We start from the raw sequence: 22,476 nt of genomic DNA on the forward strand, positions 1-22,476 counted from the left end.
CTTGCACAGAAATCACTCATTATTCCTGAAGCAGCTTCCAGAGAAGCTCTGTCTCAGTGTACATGACCTCTAATCTACAAAAGAAAAGGTTGCCTTGTGCCTGAGGAACAGAGCTGTGGCATGAACTTGGCAGTAGTTAAGACATGCTGGGCCATGGATCATCTCTGGAAGCTTCTGGACAGCACACAGGAAAAACAAAAAAAGACCTTGGGAGGTCAGATGAGCCTAGATGGACCCCTGAATTTGATGTGGTGTCCCAAGGATGGAAGGAAGGGCAGCTATAATAGGCTAGGAGTGGTCTTCTACAGATGACAGAAAATCCTGCAGAGACGTGTTGCCAAGCAGGTTCAGTAACACTGAGTTTGCTAGATTTGCTCCCAAAATGTGACTTGTTTTCGTTTCTGTGCCTTCCAGGCTGCAAATGCTGTCCAGAAAACTTCCAGACTCTTATTGAGAGATCCTAGGGGTGTTTCAGCTGAACTGCAGAAGGCTTTGGCCTGAAGCCATGGGAAATGTTGTAAACTCTAAACTAGGCAAAGCTCAGCACCTTGTTTTTTAAAATGTTGAGCAATAGAAATGCAAAGGTTAGAAGTTCTACTGACTGAGAAGAAAACTGGAGTGGAATCAGGCAGAAGAAATTACCTGAAACATTGCAGGGAGTGTGAGTGGCCATAAGAAAGCAAGTGAGACTCATCTCCTTGGAGAGACTGAAAGGAGGGAGTTCTTCAGTCCCCATTAGAAGGAGAAGCTGAAAACCCTGAGCTCGTAAGTGTGCACTTATCTTAGGGAAAACTGGAGAAACTCACACATATATCTCGCTAGAGCATTTCAGGAGAGCCAAGAGCTTGCATTCACTTGGATAAAAATTGTGTAGGTATTGTTAGAGCATATGGCTCATAATTATTTTCATTGCCATATTTCTAGCCCCAGAATTGTGCAGTAACTATATAACAAATCTCAGTGTGAGCTAATGGAAGAGGGAAAGGTGATTTTAGCCAAAATAAAACAGAATTTGGACATGCTCTCACACCCCCCTATGTTTTTCATCCTGTTTCATCCATGGGTTATGATTTATTTTTCTGTCCTTGTCTGGGTGTTTGATGGCTCTAAGCCTGCTCTTTTCTTCCTCTCATCACTTCTTTAGGACTTTGGTCTATAGTCTGTCCTCTGTTTCACTCTGCAGTTTAGGGAGGTCCTGATAAGCTGCACATAGATGTGCTGGCATCTTGATGCCCCAGGTGTCATCTGCACCTTCCATTCTCACAGCACTTCTACTGGTCCTTCTGGTGTTTCCACTTCTAAATAATCACTTCCATTCAGAATGGGCTTAATATTTTTATTAAAAATTCCTTGAGTATTACAATATATTTTGCCAGTCTGCAGCAGACTCACAAGAGTGCAGATGAGTGCTGAACAGCAGGGATCACTGGGGAGTGATTCTTTTATCTTATTACCAGTTTGAGGGTCACTTAGATGCACTGTCTGTGGAAACAATGGAGAAGCAGAAGGGAACAAAGAAAAGCTATTCCAATCATTCCCAGCTGCCTCCTTCTCGATCCTGCTTCCTCCTGATGCTGCCCCTCTCAATCAGGCTTTCAAACTGTTTCCTCTGACAAGCTGTACAGGGTTTTACTGCTTTGATTTTTAACTGATTTATTCGTTGGCTGATAGTTTCTCAAATGCCTTGGGAAAACAGCAGGGACAGAACCAGTCAAAAGCTAACTGGTGGGATAGCTCCCCAGCCAGCATAGCTGGCTTAGGTTGTTGTGACTGTGCTTGAGGACTTACCTTTGCTTTAACACAGCCAGAGCTGTTCCCTGCACCTCAGTGGAAGAGAACCAGCAAGCAGAAGCAGAGCCCAGAATGAATGCTTGATGCATTGTTTTATCTGGAGTGTTTGTTCAGCATAAGCACTAGAAAGTTAAGCTTATTTGAAGTTAATTTATTGCAAAGTAAAACTGTATCTGCTTGCAAAAATGAAGTCACCTGAAAAAAGATAATGTCATATTTCTTTCACAGTAGCTTTTATGAAAACTTTCACCCTCCTCAAATTACAGTGATTCCATGTGGCTTATTCTACAATATAGATTTTAATATTTGTGCTAAAAGTTATTCCAGCTGTTGCTAATAATAGAGATATGAATAATAATATTACAGAGTCTTGACTGGACTTGGTGCAGATTTATTAATTTGTAATTTTTCCATCCTAAACCAAAATATTAAAAAATGTATGAAAAGAAAAAAAGGTAATTGCAACCACTGGCTTCTACTTCACCATGATGAAATTGAGCTTGCCTGGTAATCAGAGAATAAATGTAGAGATTTCCTGATTTTATCCAACAGTCTGATTTTATCAGACCTTTTGCAGTGAATGCAATTCAATCGAATGTAGGGATGCCAGAAGATCTTTTGTATAAATCAGTTACTTTTAGGAGAGAACTGCTGCTGCATTTTGGCTCAGAGATTCACAGAAAACAAAACTAACTGAATCTGAATGGGGAACAGACTCAGGGGCTTTAACCTCTGTTTTTATTTTGACATACGAACTTTCAAGAGACGATTGCACTGGGGAACCTACAGCCAAGTCTGAAGACTGATTATAGCATCAAATTAACTGTTTGAGTACAGTCCAAAATGCCTCTATCTCCTCTATCTCAACAAAATCAGATTTATCTTCCAAATCCAATGTGCCCCTACAGGAGCAATATGAATCCCAACCACTAAATATTGATCAGAGTTCCTTACCCTGCACTTGACCTCAGCAGCTCAGCATCCAACAGTGCAGCCACATGACAATATACACGTGTCCTTGCACAGCCTCGTGGGAAGCATACGGTGTCCGAGTTACTAATGTCCATTTCTTGGGAAAGCAATCCTTTTAAAACAACTTCTCTCTAGCAGGATTTTCTTTAAACAGCCTCACACACATTCTGCTTGTACTTGGAAACAACGCTCCAGGAAGAGTGAAAATGTCATCCAGCGCTATGCAATGTAAGTGAAAAAAATGTTGGGTCATATAAGAATTCCTCATTTGCTTATCCAAAGAGTGGCCTATCTTGGGTTTTCCCTTTTTAATTTCCGTGGTTCTGAGTCATTAACTGATTTCCATGAAGTGCATAAAAATTCTTATAATACTGTCTTATAGTTAATCAGCAATAAATAGATGACTGTTGCAAATGATAACTCTTATGACTCAAACCCTATTGCCTGTACTTTTCCCTTGCTTGGCTGCAATAAAAAAGATCTGTCAGGCAAGAGCAAGGCTGAGGACTTTCTTTGGCTTTGGGAAACTTCTTCAATGCTTCCAGCAGAGGAAAAGTGCAGATCCATTCTCAGTAAGCAAAGAAAAATGCTTTTGCTCCTCCACTCCCTGTTTCATGGGATTCTGAACAGCCAAATCATGCACACAGAAATGGAAAATACTGATTTCTTCAGCTGATGGGTGAACCTGCTGGAGTGGGGAATCTCATCTGCCTATGCCATAGTCTGCCTCCTCTCAGTACATGAAGAATCCAATTATTCTCATTACTGGGGCTTGTCCCACTTCGTATTGTCCCTGACCTTTGAACTGAGATTACATAACCCAAGTCACTCTACCATTTGCTGGTAGAGTGTCAGATCATGGAGGTTCCCTCTACTGCAGGCGCTCAAAGACTCTGAACAATCCTGCCCATAGACTAAGGCTTAACTTGGGTCTCTTCAAAGGCAGAAAATGCATTTGTTGTATGAGCTGAAAAAGAGATTCCCTCTAATCCAGTAACATCTATGGCAAGCTTTTTCTGAGCTTGAAATCTCTCATTTTGCACAAGCATATGAAACAGGTGACAAATGGATGTGAACATGGGTCACAGAGGATTCTCTGTTACTTGCCATCTGTGTCAGGGGTGGGAAATGAGCATCCATGAGGATCCACCAAACAGTGCTTATCATGTGATATCTTATTGTTGATATCCCTTGGTAAATACTGAGGGGGTAGAATTTTTAGGGCTGATAATTCCCTGCACAGTCTGTGACTGCCATGGTGAGAAGCTTACTAGGGGGTTGTGGGCTGAACTTGAAATACTATATCCCCTTTGAAAAGGATGGGTCATCCTGAGGATATTGCATTTCTTTGTCTCCTAAGGATCACAGGACCAAGGTACTAGGCTTTCCTCTCCTGTTTGTTCTGGCTCTTGGCCACAGCTGAAAGTGAAAGCAAAAACATAAGAACTTTCTCTGGGCTTTAGGAAGAATTCATCAAAGAGAAACTTTCTGTTGCCTGAAAAGACTTAGAAGCAATTTGGTAACAAGGAAAAAAGGATTGTAATTAGTATTTTCCCAGCAAATCGCAGTACATCTTCCACTGTTGCAGTGCTCCCAGTAACTCCAACTTGTAAATCCTACTTGACTAAACCAAATTATGCCTGCACTGAACTCCTTGGAGGGGTTCAGGCCCACATGGATTGCTCTCTGTCTTTCCAAAGCTCTTTGAGCACAGGCAGCACACTGGATTTAAGATTGCAAACCTGGTTTGTTTTTAACCATACAAACATAATCTGTATCCACTGAAGAGTCTACGTGTGGCACATACAGAGTTTCATCCTGGGGCAACTGAAATGAATTGCAGTAACTGGCTACAAGCAGAAATCAATTGGACCAGTTACCAAATGACTTCATTTAAATGTAAAATTATTTGCTCAGACAGCAAGAAACTATTTACATGTGCTACTTTTGAAATTTACCTCTAGCTATGACCATATGGTAATTTAACTTTTAAATTGTATTTACTGCATTCTTATACTTTAATCAGTCAATGCAAAGCTTAACTCTTCAAAACTCCGTGTTAAAGCTTGAAACTCAAAACATTTGCAGTTTCTCTCTGCCTTTGAGCAGTTGCAATTGTCAGATAATAGCAGATCAATCAGTGCTCAACTCTTTGAAGTGTATCTGCTCAAATGTGTCTCCTGCCTTGCATTGGCTGCCGTATGTTTTACTTCAATTGGAGGCAAAACTTTCCTGCTTTGGAAGTAATGAGCTCTGCTCAATTAGCAGCGCAAGGATTTTTTGAGCATCACACATAATTAGTTTCAAGGTCTCTAGTTTTAACAGCCATTTGTTAATCTTTTTTTTTATATATCTGGCACAAACCTTGTGATTCAAATACAAGGAAGTGAGAAAATAGCTGGAGTACTTCAACTACACACAATTCGAGAAGCCAGCTCGGCTTTTCTGAGAAGCAATTTGGCTTCACATTTCAGAAGAAATGGCATGGATACTTCAGGTAGAGAAAGAACGAAGGCTTGCAGAAGGAAATGTGTCTTATTAGGTAACATATTTTTGGAAGTGACAAAGCAACTTCGGAGCAAATCATCCCATCTCTGTATTCGCTTCTTTCTCTCTCTTTCATTTCACTCTGTGTCTATGACTGCATGTATCTGTACAGATCTGACATCCAGAACACAGCAGTGTTCAGTATTTCTTCTGCTCTCTGAATTCTTTTTGCTATTACTTTCTTTATAGGTGGACAGGACTTCTAGCAACAGACAACATCTTGAATTCAATCTGTGATGGTGACTGCTGCATGAAGAGGTAGTGTTTCCCTTTGTGGAGAAAGTAGAAGATGATGTGTTAGTATTTCAGTGGGTCTTGGTGTGAAGAACAGGAGGTCTTCCTTGCTGGCTGGAGTGTTGCTTTGTCTCTTTCAGATGTTTGCTTGAGGGAAGAAAGGAAAGAACTGGTCTGTCTTGGAAAAGTGAGAATAGATTTTCTTGTCATATAAGGACTTGGCAAATCAGTGTTGACTACATGTTATGCATAACACTTCAATAAGCACATAAGAAACAGTTTAAAGATAGATTGGGTTTTTCTCCATTGCAAAGTCTAGGTCTTTGCCAGATAAAAGCCAAAGGTCTGTGTAGGTGCCCTCCTAAAGAGTGTGAGGGGAAGGAGTCCTGAGTGGGTCAGGACTGCCATCTCTCTCTTTTTGGTGTTAATTAAGCATGGTGGATTATGGAAGAGAGCAGGATGTTGTAACTCTGTATGAGAAGCAATGTTATTTATTCCATAGAGTGTGCCTGTTGTACTATGTGATTTAGATGGCTGTGTATGATATTGTTGGCAAATTCCTTGATGGAAAAATTATTTTCTATCACTTCATCATTTACTGGTTTAGAACTCTACATTTTTGGTGACCTTTTTGTAAAGAACAAATTAAGCTGAAGGAGTGGACAGCAAAGCTTGTGACACAGCAGGGACATGTCCCACAGCCCTGGATAACAAATGGAGAGACCTGTCCCTGCCCCTGTGCCAAGCTGCCTGATGGCAGCCCTGGGCCCTGTTTTGTGGCAGGAGCAGGCTGTCAGTGGGCTGCCCCCAACCTGTGATGATGGAGAAGGACAGAAGGCTGTAAGACATTGATGAGAAAGGCTGTGAGGACTCTAATTCCTGGAGGTGAAAGACCAGAGGTACAGGGATCTTGTTGGGAGGGACGGCTAAGGCCCAGCTGGGCTAGAGGATTGCAGATTTTGTTCAGCTGAGTAACTTAGAATTTCAAATATGACCTGCAGTCTACTGTAAGGCAATTTCAACCTTCAAATCTTACACATTGTTTTTGCTTTCATCAACATTAAAGTCTATTCCTCTCTACCATTCCCCCCCCCCCCAACACTACTTTAATTTATGTAAACAAAAAGTCCTGATCCCACCTCTTAGGCATGCGTGCAATAACGAGGTTGTTTCCAGAGCTGCTGGGTCCTCTGGTACTTGAGTGCCTCTGGATACCAGGCTGTTTCTCTTCCTGTGCCTATGCATTGACTTTAGAGTCTTGCTTTGCATGCCTAGGCTTTGAAACCTTGGTGAAAATGAAGACCAACGCATTATCACGAGTTGTCTCCCACTGCTGATGAAAACTCCATACAGCCGACTGCCTAAATCTCATCAGCTGCTTAAAGAGAAAGTTTGAATTAATGGCTCTGATTGTGGTGGAGTTTCCTCCTGTCCCGAATATAAACACACTGTCCTAGGCAGAGTTAACTGTTATTTTTAGCTATAACAAAAGCGCATCTGAAAAGCCTGTTCTGTTGCACTTGGAAAATATCAGATCACTCGAAGTGCCAAATATGCTGGGGGAAAAAGCATTCCTGGAGCGGGCTTGCCCTGGACAGCCTGCATGAACTTTCCAAGGCTTCCGCTCCTGTCTTTTTCCCACACGCTCACAGGCACGCTCACACGCACACACGGGGAGCAGCTTGGAGCTGCACAGGCTGCTGCTGAGCCCTGCTCAGTGTATCTTTTCTCAAGAACAAATTCAAAGTGTGTCCAGTTTGTCATTCACCTAATTGAATAGAAGCCTCTTTGCCAAGCAGTGTTATTGCTTTGTTTGGTTATAAGCAGAAGGTTTTCTTTAAAGGGTAAAACCCCATTAATAGAGTCCTTGTTTTTCTGGTTTTTGAAAAATCTGTGACTATGTAGTTTTCATAAATGGGTGAATTCATAGATGATCTGACCATGACCGTTCCTTAAGTTATTGAGGCTTATCACTAACACAAGAAAGGTCATCCATGGGAGGGTATGGACACATTGCAGCTCTCAAATGATTTTGGAATAAAGACAGGAAATGGACCAGAGTAGAAAAAACATGTTCTGTGGCACGAAAATGCCTTTTCCTCCAGCAGGACACAGTGGGGGACTGTTTGGCACAGCTGAGCTGCAGCGTGAAGAATGTGCCCCAGCACTGATGCCATGGAGCAGCGTGGATGCGGTGCAGCAGCATCGATAACGGAACAGCACGCACGCTGTGGATGCTGTGGAGCAGCGTGGGTGTCGTGGAGCCGGCTGGGATGCTGCCGCTGGCCAGGTGAGCACCGTCCACAGGGGAGCTGCGGAGGGGGCTGCCCGCGGGGGTCGAAGAAGGAGGCGCTGGCCCCAGGCGGCAGGACAGCCCTGCACCCGTCTCCTGAGAGAGCAGGGACAGCGGCGACCCGACCGCCGCAGCGGGACCGCGCTCCCCGCCCGCGGGCGGCACGGCCTGGCGGGGCTGCTGCCGTGCCGGGCGCGTCCCCTCCACGCTGTGCGGCGGAGCCCACCGCGGGCAGAGCCCACCGCGGGCAGAGCCCACCGTACCGACGGGCTCAGGAGGCGGCGGCGGTGCGACAGCGCGGCAAGGAGCATGCGTCCGGGAGGGGGCGCGGGGGGTGGGGGGGGGGGAGGAGGAGGAGGAGGAGAAGGGATGGCGCGGGGAGGCGGCCGCTGTTTATTTGCAGCCGGGCGGGCTGCGCCTCGGCAGAACGCGAGTGGCCGGTGGCGCTCCCGCTGCCCGCCCCGCACCATGCGGGCGCCGCTGCCTCCCCGCCGGGGCGGCGGCGGCGGCGGTGCTGGCGGGGCTGTGCGCCCTCTGCTACGGCAACTCCCTGCGGGGCGAGTTCGTGCACGACGACGTCTGGGCCATCGTGAACAACCCCGACGTGCGGGCGGCCGCCCCCGTGTCCGCCGCCTTCGCCAACGACTTCTGGGGCAAGCGCATGGCCGAGAACACCAGCCACAAGTCCTACCGGCCCCTCTGCGTCCTCACCTTCAAGTGAGTGTCGGCGGGGCGGGCGGGGGGCTCCCCCTCCGCACAGACCCTCTCCCGGCTCCGTGTCCGGGCGGCCGGCCCCGGGTGGGGGTCAGGGAGAGCCCCCCGGTCCCGCGCCCTCGGCTTCGTGATTCAGCATTTCTGCCCGGAGCTCTGCGGGACGGGGGACGGGCGGGGACTCCGCCGCCGGCGCGGTCCCGCGGCCCGGCCCGGGGCAAGTTTGCTGGAGAAGGGAAGTGATGAGGCGACGCTGCGGAGGAGTCCGCCGCTCTCCCGGCAAGTGCCTCTCTTTCCCGGCCGTTTGGGAGCAGGTGGCGCCTCTTCCCCGGGCTGCGGGAGGGATGAAAGGGAAAACGGAGCGTTTCAGAAATCGCTTTTGGCTGGGGAAGGTGCTCACATGAATTCCTCATGAGTTCCTCCTGTGCTTTATCTCGAGTACCTTTTCTCCGCAGTTGAGTGATCATGCCAGAAACTTCCCGCGTTGTGTTTTGAAACAGACCCGTAGTTATCTCTCCCTTTGTTCTTAGCGCTAAGTGGAGGGGTCAGCCCCGTGGGTACCGCGCCGTTCCGTGCATCCCTCCTGGCAGCTGCCAGCCTCCCTTGTCAGTAACGGAGTTGCAGCCTCCCTGCTTCAGATGTTCCTTCCCCGTGTACCGGGCAAAGTTGTTGAGGAGGAGTTTCGTTTTTACAGGAATAAAGGGAAGTTGAGCAGCAGTAAAGTGACAGCTATTTTCGCTAATCCTAGAAAGAAAACCTTCGCTGGCCTCTCTCCCCCAGGAGAAAAATTTGTGCCAAATCAGCTCAGTTACAATCCATACAGTTTGTCATTCTTTCCGTTAGCTTGTTCTCTATTTAATTTATTCTGATGGAACATTAACGATGATGCATATTTAGCACATTTTAGTATTTAGAAATGATACATGTGTTTGCAGAGAGCTGTGCTGAAGAGCTGGTGGTGTGGCTGAGTGAAGTCTAGTGATCAATAGATGCTCATTACAAACTACGGCAGGTGTTGGGAGTGGAGGGTATGGGCATTGGCAAGTCTGCCAGGGGGGTGTGTTACCGGCTCCTGGTGCACTCTTCTGATTGAGTAACTCATCAGCACACCGGATATATAAATAGAATTTCATGAATATGTGGAAATTGAGTGTTTCTGTGAAGCGGGAGCAGTTTTGGGAAATGGAACATCTCTTTGGCACTCCCACAGAGCACTTGCTGCTCTTTGGTTGTAAAGGTGGACTTGGAGCCAAGAGCCATCAGTATTGGCTGTCTGGGCACAGTCTGGCATGCTCCTCATAAAGGAAAGCTGAATAGCACAGACCCTTGTAAACTGGATTTTTAAAAACAGGTTTTGAACCTTCTCCTTGAAGGGTGTCTCAGCACATTTCTGTAAAGAGCGAGGTGGGAGTAGGTAGTTGCAGGCAGAGCTGGCTTTGTGCACAGAGTGCCTTCTCTCTTCATCGTGTGTCCAATCAAACTCTTGTAGTTTGGGCATCCGTGTAATTAATCCATTCCTCCAGCAATACATTCTGGGGGTAATTGGAGGGAAGAGTGAACGTGTGTGTATCACCACTGACTTCATTGCATGCAATATTAGCGCTGGAGTGCTGGACTTGGCCTCCTAGATCAGGTTGCAGGATTGAGATTGTGATGCTAATGAGAAAAAGGAACTTAAACTTTAATAACAAAATGGAAACTAAATGTTCTAGTTCCCATTTGTATGTATTTGGACTGGTTTTGCCTTTGCTGTTTAAAGGGGTGTGTGTCAAAAAAGGATGAAGTGCTATCTCTGCCTAGTCCTTTCTGGAAGGGAAGTGACACTAATTTTGTGAACAAGATCTAATCCTCTATGCTTATAATAACCATACAGCCAAGACATTGGGTCAAAGGCAGAGTCATTTGTTCACCACTTGGCATTGCATTTGGAATAGGGAAGGAGTCATTTATCTTCCCAGGCTGCAGAGGGAGATTACATCCACTGCGTCCCAATTACCCTTCCAGCCTTCCAGTTTCCACATTCTTCCCATTTAATTTCTACCAGTAGGGTGTCAGAGGAAGATGTTGAGAACTGGGTGGAGTGAATCCTCAGTGAAACCCAGCACTTCCAAAGAAGCCTCGAGCAGCTTTTGCCAAGCAGCGCTGAATCTGTGGCTGAGCCGTGCTCTGCCTGCCTGAGGCATCCGCCCCTGCCTTGCCCAGCAGGAGGTTGCTGTTTGCTCTCTGTCTTCTGCAGAAGGAAAAAAGGATTTACCCTGATTCTTGTAAAAAGCTCAGCAGAAGCTGATAGGTAACAGAATGGAAATGAATGTTGCTAATATTGTTGTTAGAATTTACTCCACCCACTTAAGATACTCGTGAAAATTGTGTGATACGTGCAGGAAGGAGGGAAGAGAGGACCAAAGTATTCTGGTATCTTTATTGCTTGTAGGTGTGCTTGTTTTATTTAATTTATCTTCTTGTTGTGCTACTTTGGTCAAATCCAAGGCATTTCAATAGCAGCACGAATCTTTATGTCAGCCTAGTGGCTCTGCTTCTCTTGCATGAAACTTTCATCTGTAAAAGCTTGTTTTGCATCTTGCAAACATTTGTATTAAGATTAAAGAATCTGGGAGATCTCCAAACTGCCTGTACAGAACAGATGTGAAGGGTGGGCTGAAATTTATATCTGCAGATTCATCAATCTACTGAAACTTTGTCTCGGTCTCTTTTCTGCGTTTTGTGGCTGTGAAAGTAAGAGGCAGGACTCGAAATGCCCTGTGGACTTCTCATTAGGCTGAACATATCCTACATGTAAGCTACGTATTACTGAAATGATCTCAATTAAACAAATTTATCACCCATCTGTCAGAAAAATCTGAAGCAGACATTGCTGAAATTGTCTAACAGTAGTTCAGTGTCCCTGATGAATTGGAAATCATAAGTGACAGTCCTCATTCCCGTAGACTAATGCTCTGGAGCCAAACAGTGAAAAGAGCTCAAGTATTTGACATTATTCACACTGGATCTGACAGTATGAATGATCAGAGGAAAAAAAGAGTCGCCCACTGGAACTATTAAGCAAAACTTAAAATATTCACAGAATTGCTGCACTGTTTTGTGTGGGTTATCATCAGAAGGGGAAAAAAAGCATCTGTATGGACTGTTGAATTAAATAATGTTTGTTTTGTGTCTTTGAACTTCTACCTTTTCTCTTGACTTCTGTAAAATAAAGGAATGCTGAATGAGTTGGTTCAGAAGCATTCCTATTACACATGGTTAACTGTTAGGTGACCGGTCTAGCACAGCTCCTCATCTGCACAGGAGCTGAGATGGTAGACAGTGGTTTTGCTTAGTCTTTCAGAAAAACTTAGTCCATGCTCTCTTCTCCAGCTGCTATCACTTTGACTTACTTACCTGCAGGTGTTTTCTTCTCTAATAAGTGATTCAATATACTCCTTTCTAAAGAAGGCAACTTTTGGACTCAGAATGCACTATTTTCTGGTAGTCTTCCCTATAAAATATTAAGATGAAAGGTAGAAAAAAAGGTGAAAAAAGAGAACTGCCAGTTCTGTAATTCAATCAGGATTTTATATTTAAACTGGGTGCTTTCTGTCTTGCACCTTGCCTCCACTAACAGAAGTTCACTGAATCATTTATTCCCTCAGTAGCACTTCAGTTACTCCTTGTTTCCAGTGGTTTTGCAGAAATGTTTCTCAGCTGCTGAAGCAGAAGGTGCAATCCTCAAGCTGTGTCTCTTCCTCGTTCTCTTGCTGTCTGCCAAATTCCCATTTAGATAGATGCTCCAACCCAGAAACACAGGTGATGAAGGTTTGGTGTAGTCAGCAGCACAGTGAAGGTACACAGTGATAGAAAATGGTGAGAATGAAGCCTTTCAAATCCCCTGTGTGCCAAGATGTAAAGACATTTAATCAGATATGAGCCTCCTGGTTTGCAGGTGGCTGAGAAGTGAAAGCCCTGTGTGCTCAGCCTCGTTGGTGCTGCCAAGGCAGATGCTGGTGAGGGATGTCTCAAGGAACAGCTCCCCAGGGACAGAAGAAAAACGTGGTGACATGCCTAGGACACATGGCTGTGACAGAGACTTGGGAGGATGGCATGGCAGGGAAGCACAGCAGCTACCTGGTGTTCCTCAAAGGAGGTGGGAGTGACTGTTCACTGGGAATGTGCTTGGCTCTGTGGGGAGGGTGTCAAAGTGTCCACTCCAGCTGCTGCTGGTGGCCTAGGAGGAGAGGAGCTGGAGGGGGAATTTGAAAAGACAGAAAGGGAATTTGAAAAGACAAGAAAAGACACAAGAAAATTTGTGCAGAGAGCCATCCTACTAGTACTCTCTCTGTAAAAAAAAAAAAAAAAAGGAGGAAAAAGATAAATTAAAAAGTCTGGGCTGTGCTCAGGTGCTGACTGCAGAATGGTTAACCTTCCAGGTCTGCCCACCAAGGCTGCTAGCCAGTGATGGCTTGGATGTGTACCTGCCTGGGGAGTAAATAGGGCCCTTCAGCAGTGGCTCAGTATTCTGTGTTGTCATTGAGAACCTCATGTGAGGCTCCAGTGGCTTTGGATCAAAGCCTTAAGTGAATGTGAGCTTGGGTTAGAGGTAAATACATAGCCGAAGAGAGAACTGATTCTATAACTCACTGTCAGCCTTCTGATCTATCTGGTTGTTTACAGCTGATCCTTGTGTTTTTTCAGCTGTATCAGTGGCATAAGTTTCAAGGACAGGGAGCTTAAGAGAACCAAAACAACCTGGGGAAGGAAAAAAGACCTTATATTTTCTTTGTTATTGATTTAATGCTATATTACAGCTTGACGGTGCAGGGTAATATAGTGGAGCTATAATGTGTCAGGTTAAATACACAGTGCTCAAGTATTTTCTTCACTCTGAACATCACAATGTTTAAGATTGTGTCAGTATTTCTTTTCTACAGCTTAGTCTACTATTTCTACTTCTGCTGTGGCAGTCACTCTCCACACTGCTACTGTGATACCTGCCATGAAATTGACGTAGTACTGGTGTAGCCACACTGGATGAGGTGGACTTGGTGAAGAAAAGCAGATGCTTTTGTAAGACTGGTTGTGTTATAGCTGGAATATACTGACACATCTCTAAGCACATAAGCATTTCTTTTGACCCAGAGCAGAATGCCTTGCTGTGATTTTCGGTGTCTTCCAAAGCTTGGTGCCTCAAAGCTTAGGTTTTCCCCCCAGTTTCAGGTGCACAAAAAGTCTCCTTCACAAATGTAATTACAATGTAAATACAAAAATGTAATTTTTGTAGCAGGTGTCTGATGTTTGTGGTCATAAGTTTGGGCTGTGTTTCTCTGGGGTTGCTTGCACTCCGTGGAAGGAGGACAGGACTCCTGTGGAGGCTGAGGGGAGGCTCCCTGCCCAGGGCTGGTGGGTGCAGACCTGGCTGGGGTCCGTGCTGTCATGCTGCTTGCAGCCAAGCCCAGAGGTGTGAGGATTTGCCCAGTAGGAGAGCTGTGTACAAAGCATGTAGGAGTCTGCCGTCACATTTTATCAGCCCTGAATAAAATTTGCCTGTCTCTTGAATTTAAAGCCTTTTATGAGAGAAGGAGTTCTCTAATTCTCCTGAATGACTTGGCTGAGGTGGATGCAGTCATGCTTATCTTTGCTGCTTGCTTCAGTGGTGTCTTGTCTCTATGTAACACCTACCAATTCTTGGAGATTTTCTCTCATTGGGCATTCTCTTCCTCTTGCACCAGTGTCACCATTAATTTTCTTTGGCCATCTTTTAACTAAAAGTCTCAGCTTTCGACCAGCCTTCTTGCCCACAGGAGCATCCTTGTCAATACTCTTTAGAGTCCATGAAAATAAAGTACTCTGCCTGCTGCTGGTTAGCTAAAGGCATTTCTCTGCATTTCCTCGCTCTCTTTCTGACTGCTTTCCTGGGCTTTCTCTTTATTGTCTCACAGTCTTGAAGAAAAAAAGGGAAAAGAAAAAAGGGTATTCTCTTTTCACTCACTATATATTTTTTTACCTTTTTTCTTTGCTTCTTGGTAAGTTAGACTGGCATTTCCTTCGTGGTCTTCAGCTTATTTCAAACTTACTTCATATTTGGTGAAGAACTGTTACATTCAGTTTGAAATACTGTCTTTTAGACTAATAACTTTATATTAGATTTTGGTTTCTATTGCTCTCTCTTCTTGATAAGTGACTGTCCTAGCTTGGTTTTCAATCACATCTCATCCCTTTTTCTCTCTGGACTTTGATGGATGGCTGCTGAAGAGCTTCATGAGATGTTCATTTCCTCAATTCTTGCTCAGGTGCTACTTAAGAATATTTTTTAAGACAAACTGCATTTTGTTCACTATCTAGATAAAATGACACCTGATTTGTAATTTTGTTGCTTGCCATCATCTGGATTTTTTTCTTCTCTAGTTTACCAAGGCCTCTTGTGGAGGCAAACCTAAAGCCTTGTGAATGGTACTCTTGTTATTTGCAACACAGGAATGATCATCAAACCACACCTGCTGTGGTTTTACCAGAATATTCTGCCCTGACACATTTGCTGCCTTCAAGGTGCTGCTTCTTCCCAGTCTAGTTGTGATTTATTTTTTATTTCCCTACCCCTTCTGGAAAGCAGTAACCTGCTCTGACTGCCTGCACTTAACTAGTGCTCTTGTAAGTGATGACTTCTGTGTTCTGAGGCAATGGCTGGAGCTTGGGAATTGATCCGGCCTCTGTCTTGTCACCCATCACCATTATAGCAAATCAAGGACCAAGCCATTTAAGCATTGTACTGTATTGTGGAAAGATTATCAGCACAAATCAGCACCAAGTGCTTTTGTACTTTGTGGTGGAAACTGACCATTGCAGGAACACCAGTGCAAAGGGGCTTATTTTCTGTTTACTGCTACAGGTTTTTCATTAGTCTTTGAGCTGTTTCCACATACAGCCTTAACCATTATTGCTGCTGATACAGCTGCACCTCTTTTGGAGTGCAAATGCTCATTTTCCTGGCACAAAGTACATGCATCTGTGGAGTTTATAAGGAGATTCCACCATGCACTGAAACCGGGTATTACTTTGCATAAAGTTTGTCATATTTAACACACAATTTGAAAAGGAAAAGATCGTCACAGGAAACTTAATTCATCCTTATGTATTAAAATAATTTATATAAGTCTGTATGTGAGCCTTCCTTATAAAAACCATGGGGGTTTTATGAGGTATGGGATGCTGTGAGACTTTCCATTAAGTGTTACTTCCTATAACAAATTACCATTATTATCCTGTGCATTTCTATTTCATAACATGTTGTGTTTCATTGTTAGTCTTTTGAAAATAATAAAACAGATTAAACTAAGCAGGAGCTGCCCAGGGATAATAACAAAGTCTATAAAAAGGGAAACTCTCCAATTATGGTATACAATATTATTAAATCATAAGAGGTCTTAAAAAAAGTTGAATGAATCTTTATGTGTACAAATGGATGAAAAGAACTATATTAGAGCTGGGGTGGGGGTGCTGGTGATTATATACCGTAACTGGGTATATATGGAATTTGTCTGTGAACCTCTGCTCTGGCAGCATAGACCCCTCTGATTCTGTGAGGATGAATCCACAGAATCCCACTTGATTTCCAGGCCCTCTCTGTGGGGAATTGCTTGCCTGGAATTGATGTGTTCCTGATAACTTCTCTGGAGGACATCTGATGGTACTGATGGAGGTGATCAGAATGATTTGCTTTCTTCTGGAAAGCTGTTGTACAGCCTCCATTCTGTGACCCTTCAACAGAAGGCTGCTGCCTGTGGAAGTCTCTCTGACAGTGAAGCTGTGTAATTCCTTTTCCAAGAGTGGATGGTGGAGGAATGGTAGAAAAACTGCTGCACGTGGCAAAGCAAGCTACTATTCCACTGTTCCTGGAAAACATCCATCAGCCGTAACAAAATCAAGGGATTTCTTATTTTGGTGTGCCTTCTGCATGGGCGTGTATTTTGGACAGTGCTCTGCCTTGGATGTGACATGCTGAGCCGCACATGCTGCAACACTTGGGCACAAAAACAGTGCTGAGTCTTGGCTTGAATACATGTTTCAGTGCAGCCTGTCTGCCCTGGTGGGACATGTGATCAATGCTGAGATTTCTGTACTCAGTTTTTTGTTTTGGTGGTGGCAGGGGTGATGCTGGTCAGCTCTATTAGAAGATACCTGTCAATGTCACCTTGCATTGAGAGACTGCACTTTGGTGAATGTGGTCTTCTCCTCCTTTCCCTGGGTCTTCTGAGGGCCTTTGCATTTGAGCTGCCATTTGCCATTTTGCAGGAGGTTTAGCTTTGCTTTGCTTCCAGGGACTCTTCCAGCAGAGATATTAAAGCAGTAAAAACTCTTCTCCAAGTGTTTAGTGGGTGGCTCCTCTGAGGAACCTCCATGTCTGAGATGCTTGTATCTCCTCTTTCAAGGGTCTCTATTCCTAGCAGTGTTATCACTTGCTGTGTTCAGCCCCAAATCTTTAGGGTGCTGTTTGCAAACATGTCTCTGTTTTGAGGAGCAGCCTGTTCATGCAGCAGGGAGAGCATCTCCTCTCCCTGCTGTGTGCTCTACCAAGGGCACAAGATGTGTCTTACAAGTTGTGCTGTAGCTCAGGCAGAGGTTATGATCTTCATACAGAAATGGCTACATGATGCAATTTTCCCCATTTGTGGGGCAGTGTAAGTATGGAAATACATGGACAGCCTCTCCTCCCTCCTGTGTAGTACAGTTTTTGCTTGCCAGAATTTCTGTTTATGAACATTATGTTGGAGAAAGACCACTTCTTCCTTAATTTTGAGATTCATATCTCTGTTTTACTTCCTTTGTTTGCTGACCCATCTACTGTGTATAATTGCTGCATGCTGCTGCCAGTAAACAAGACTGACTCTCTCTGTTAGGGTATTAAAGATTAAGAGGAGAGAAGTAATTTTTTATTTACCTATCCCCTTCTTGGCTCCCTCGCCCAGAAGTTGCTCCACAGTTCCCTGGCAGTGAAGCAAATTTGGCATTCCATAGTAGGCTGCCTTTTTCCCCCCATGGCTGTGTGAGCTGGGCAGCTTTACAGATTTCTTGTGACTTGGATTAGAGCTGTTTGAAGACTCAGATTTGCTCACCCGTTTGACATACAATAAATTTAACCACTGCTAACGTTTCAACATCATTCTGCTGGGATTGTTTCAGGACGAAAGAATGTTTCCTTCATGGCCGTGTGGCCTAATTTCTTATGACAAAGAGCTTCAGCAGCAAAAAGTGCTGGTGTGAATATAGCACCTGCACACACTCACGTTTAGTGTTTATGGACCACCAAAGATGGTATTTAAAACACACTTGCAGTCTGATTTTGCTGTTTAGTGGAAGAGTCAGCTGAATAGGACGGTATTATTTTTGTATTTTGTTCTGCTGTTTTTTATTTATTTAAAGAACACACTGGGGAACAGCCAAGCTGCAAGGCTGATGCTTTTACAGAGCTGTTCTCAATAATTTACCTCAGGTAACTCACAGCTTACAAGCCTCATTGACTTGATGTTCACCCTAAGAAGGGGTATGAAGGACTCACCCCACCTTTGGGATAGGGAACCTGATGGGGGTAGGAAGATCCCTTACCTATAGGGTTCTGCCTCTCCTGCCAACAGACCTGTTTTGCAGGATGGGAAGTGATCAGATATGATCCATGGAGACTGATGATCGATTTTTCAAGACTATTGCCAGATGTCATGAGTTTAGTGATTGGTTCTGACAACTTGGCCAACGAGAATTTCTTCCCTTTTGGTGAATGAATTCATATCACCTGATATCCTGAGCACTTGTCCTCACCTGCCTGCATCTGCTTTCTTCAGAAATCAAGTTCCCAGATTACACTTTGGCATTAGAGGGTGAGCAGTGGACTCTGCTTCAGCTGATGCTTCAGCTGATATACAGCCAGAAATTATTAATTTGTATAAAGAATGTCTCTTGCAGAGGGTCGCTGTCATTGTGTATATCTGCAGGTGTCTTGGAGTGAACTGTGCTCCTTTAGGAACAGGGTGGCCCCGTGCTGCCCCTTGTTCCTCTCAGCCCTGTGCTGAAAATGAGATTCTGGCCTGGGGGTTCCCGCTGCTGCAGTGTATTTGCAGCTGAAGCTCTGGCTGGGTGTGTGTTACTGCCATTTGTTGTGGTTTGTCATTCAGTGCTGGTAGAAATAAGGGAAAGTGATGGATGTTGCTGCCCTGAAGTGGCTTGCAGGAGAAATGGGATAAAAAAAGAAAAAACCTCCAAACTCTTTGTGTATTCTTGAATCACACAGACTGATGTCTTGTCAAAATGTAACTGCATCAACCCATACTTCAGAGGGAAAGGTCAAGTCATGCCAAAATCTCACTTTTTCACAAACTCTCTGGGTTTCATCTGTTGCCTCCACAAAGACTCCAGTAGGAGCACAGCAGGAATGCACAAGTAAGACTCTTGGTCTGGTAAAATTGGACTGGCCTGGAAAATTGAACCCAGGACAGCTAGCATTTCCTTGCTTATGAATAAGAAATGTAGAGACTTAGTTATAAAAAACACAAAAAGTTTCTGGCTCTCACAGACCTCTTCACACCTCCTCCGTCTCATAAAAACACCTAAGGTGTTTTTTTATAGTAGCAACAGCTCACTGGCCTTGCTGTCATGAGAGACCTGGAGTCTCTTAGTAACAACAGGAAGGATTATTGACCCTATAGCATATTTACAACTGCATGGAAAATATTTAGATTGAGTCTTCTTTTCACTGGTTATCTTGTCATTTGTTTAAAAAAAATCCTTCAACATTAGTTAGACATTTTTCCAGATTCCTTGTTCATATATGGAGTCTTCCCTGTATAGACACCATGTGTATGTGTGTATATTTGTGTAGATAAATATATACATATATTTGTCCAAATGTACAGATGTTAATACTTAAGAGAATTATCTTCACCTGTATGTAAGGCAAGGCTTGTCATCAGCTGTTAAGCCAGCTGGCTGTAAAAAACAGTAACCAGAAGAATGTATTAATACAGGCTGTCAAACAAATGTCGTAACAGCTTGTTACATTTTATTTTTTTTTATGATTGACACAAATAATGAACCCTAATTGTCTCACTGAGTCTAGGGTGATGTTAGCTAACTGATCTTTGCCATCAATGTCCTTACAAAAATGATGTGAACTATTAGACAAGCTTCTTTATGCCAGTAAAGCATTTGAATAAAGGATTAACCTTCAGTGTGTGACACTGTTTTGAAAGTTAAATGGGAATAAATGCCCCTGTTATGCTAAGCAGATGCTCCAGCACCTTACCAAGTCCTTGTCTTGGCTGTTCCTGGGCAAAAGAATCTATTCTAGAGCAGAAAATAACTACCCATATTGTAAACCTGCCACATGGCCAACAGAACCACAGAAGGTGCCAACAGGGAAATAGGACAAGTGCCATGATGGGCCAGGGTGATTTGCTGCTGAGGAAGCACAGACTTAATCTCACTGCAGAAAACTCTGATGGGAGGGCACAGGACTCTCACATCTCTGTCAAAAAGGTTGCCAAACACAGCCACATAATATACAAATTGGGGAAATGGTTTCTCTTTAATCAAATAAACCAAAGTTTAGAGTGATTTGCAGTAATTAGTTTAATAGCACTAACATTAGATGACTGCAAATGGGACAAAAGGCATAATTTAGAGTATTTGAAAGATGCCTTGCTATTTGAAGATCTCTCAAATCTAGCAGTGGTTTTTTTTTTTTTTTTTGTTTCCTTACAGGTTAAACATATTGCTGGCTGGCATGAACCCCTTCTATTTCCATGCAGTGAATGTAATTTTGCACTGTCTGGTGACTCTTGTGCTGATGTACACTTGTGACAAAGCTGTGTTCAAGGACTGTCGCCTTGCTTTTGTCACGGCGCTCTTCTTTGCTGTGCATCCCATTCACACCGAGGCTGTAAGTATGTGCCACCAAACCTAAAAATAAATTAATTCTTCAAAATTTTTTTTTTTTTTTAAGAAAACCTCTGAGTCATACAGAATGTTGTACTTGTGATTTTTTTGCTGTGGGGGAGCAAAGGTGAGAATGTACTCTATTTAAAATAATTTGTAGGAGTCATTAAGAAAAAAGTGTATTCATACTTGCAGTCTTTGTGCTCTGGAACTGAATTCTAAATGGTGGTCCTAATCAGCCATGCTGGGAATAAATGGACAATCAGGAGTTTTCTGAAACCAGAGACCTCAGTGAGGCTGTGCTCTCCTGCTGGGATATTGTTGCATGCCTTCAGTCATCTCCTATAGCCATCAGTTTTAGGGAGGAAAAGTGAAGGCAGCATTACTGTGTATTCTAGAGGAGCTCTCTCAGACAGAGATGATGTGACCCACAGATTAATTTATATTTATTTCAGTTAAAAGCTAGGAGAATCCTATTCAGAAAAAAAGTTGTTCACGAACGCCAGCGTAAGTTTACAGAACAGCAGCTCATATTGGAAATCTTTCTGTTTGTTATAAGCAAACATTTCGAGACATAATCGTTCCAAAACTGCACTCTGTTAGCACTAGGAGGTACTTCTGTAGTTAAAAGGATTCTTGCTGTCTTGGAGAAGGAAAGGTAATGTCCAGCTCTCCACACTGTAAAAAAAGAAATGCCCTCATTAGCTGAGATACCACTGACATCACACTGCTCTCATTCCAAGCCTTTGTAAATGGGGAAGGGAAACAGCTCCTGTGGCTGAGAACTTTTGAGGAGAGATTACCTTAATAACAAAAAGCCACAAGCTTTGGAGTTACTCCCTGTGCTGTGTTGTGTGAACTAATCAGCTAGGCTCCTTTTGATAGTGCAGCTTTATATTTTAAGGGAGGTTTTAGATGAGACGGTCTTGGAATTTATTTTTGTCTGGGTCAGAACTTTAAAAGGTTAAAATAAATGCCAGAGCTCTGAATATAACTTAATTATGTAATCTCAAAAGGGGTGAGATTTCAAAGGGCCTTTTATTTGTTTTATGGGTGAATTTTAGATCCTTATGAAATAGGATATTGAAATAACTGTAAAAAAGAGTGTTTATCCATTCTTCTTCAGTATTCTCTCTTTTAGTAAAAGATTTTGTTAATTAATCTGTAGAAAAAAACTCTTGCAAACTCAGATTGTTCAGGAGGAATAAATTCTGTAAATTCTATCCTATTCCTTTTTGGTGATAAAGTTCATTTCAATGTTACTTATATAGTAAGTAATTTTCTTTAACAAATTTCAGTACTGGGAGTTGGATGCATTTCTTATCTAAGCTTTATTGTACAAAATTAAAACAAATCCTTAAAATTGGCATTTTCTATATAACTTCATTAATATTTTATTAAGTAAGGAATGACTTTACTGTTGGCTTACTCATTTGTTTTGCCAAGCTAGAAATGCAGCAGACAAAACTGAGCATACCCTATGCTGTCCAAGTAACATTTTGGTATGCTGAGGGAGGATAACACTGAAAGATCAAAACCTTAAAATAGTAGCTTTGAGCATGGATTATTGAGGCAGTCACTGAGTGTTTTTACGTTTTTAGATGTGTTTTTACACCTGTGTGTCTCCTTTCCTTTCAGGTAACAGGTATAGTAGGCAGAGCAGATGTCCTTGCCTGTCTACTCTTTCTGTTGGCTTTTCTTTCCTATAATAGGTACGTGGTAACATCATGAGATTCTTAATTCTGAGGAGGGGGCCAGAGGCAGCTGTCAGTGTTTTATGGTTGTTGGCAGAGGTGCTTCCCACGGCTCTGCTGTGTGGAAGTGTGCTGGCCCCTGCTTGCAGCCATGGTGATGCTTCTGAGAACAAAAAACCACTAAACCAGGAGTCAACACTGACAATCCCTCTTCCACTGACATTGCAGCTGACCATAAAATAGATTGTAAAGAAATTGCAAACAATTGTAAAGAAATGTTTTCAGTGGAAGGCAAATTGTGTGTAGAGTGAAGAGCAGACA

General features: G+C 43.5%; 1 protein-coding gene across 4 annotated transcripts in view; it reads left to right on the top strand.

Moving 5' to 3' along the window:
* The first annotated feature begins 7,697 nt into the window (after positions 1-7,697).
* Positions 7,698-22,476, top strand: part of TMTC1 (transmembrane O-mannosyltransferase targeting cadherins 1) — a 137,563-nt gene continuing 122,784 nt past the window's right edge. Inside the window, exons 1-3 of one of the 4 annotated variants that reach the window (XM_041398548.1) lie at positions 7,698-7,834; positions 20,288-20,465; positions 22,100-22,173. In XM_041398548.1, coding sequence (XP_041254482.1) covers positions 7,734-7,834; positions 20,288-20,465; positions 22,100-22,173 — 353 coding nt within the window. In that variant the 5' untranslated portion in view covers positions 7,698-7,733. Of the gene's footprint in view, positions 7,835-8,327; positions 8,555-20,287; positions 20,470-22,099; positions 22,174-22,476 lie in introns of those variants that run through there. The other 3 variants (XM_041398551.1, XM_041398549.1, XM_041398550.1) reach the window with 3 other exon arrangements.

The sequence above is a fragment of the Onychostruthus taczanowskii genome, unplaced genomic scaffold (assembly GCF_017590055.1).
Source record: "Onychostruthus taczanowskii isolate IOZ18803 unplaced genomic scaffold, ASM1759005v1 scaffold15, whole genome shotgun sequence".
Taxonomy (NCBI): Eukaryota; Metazoa; Chordata; class Aves; order Passeriformes; family Passeridae; genus Onychostruthus; species Onychostruthus taczanowskii.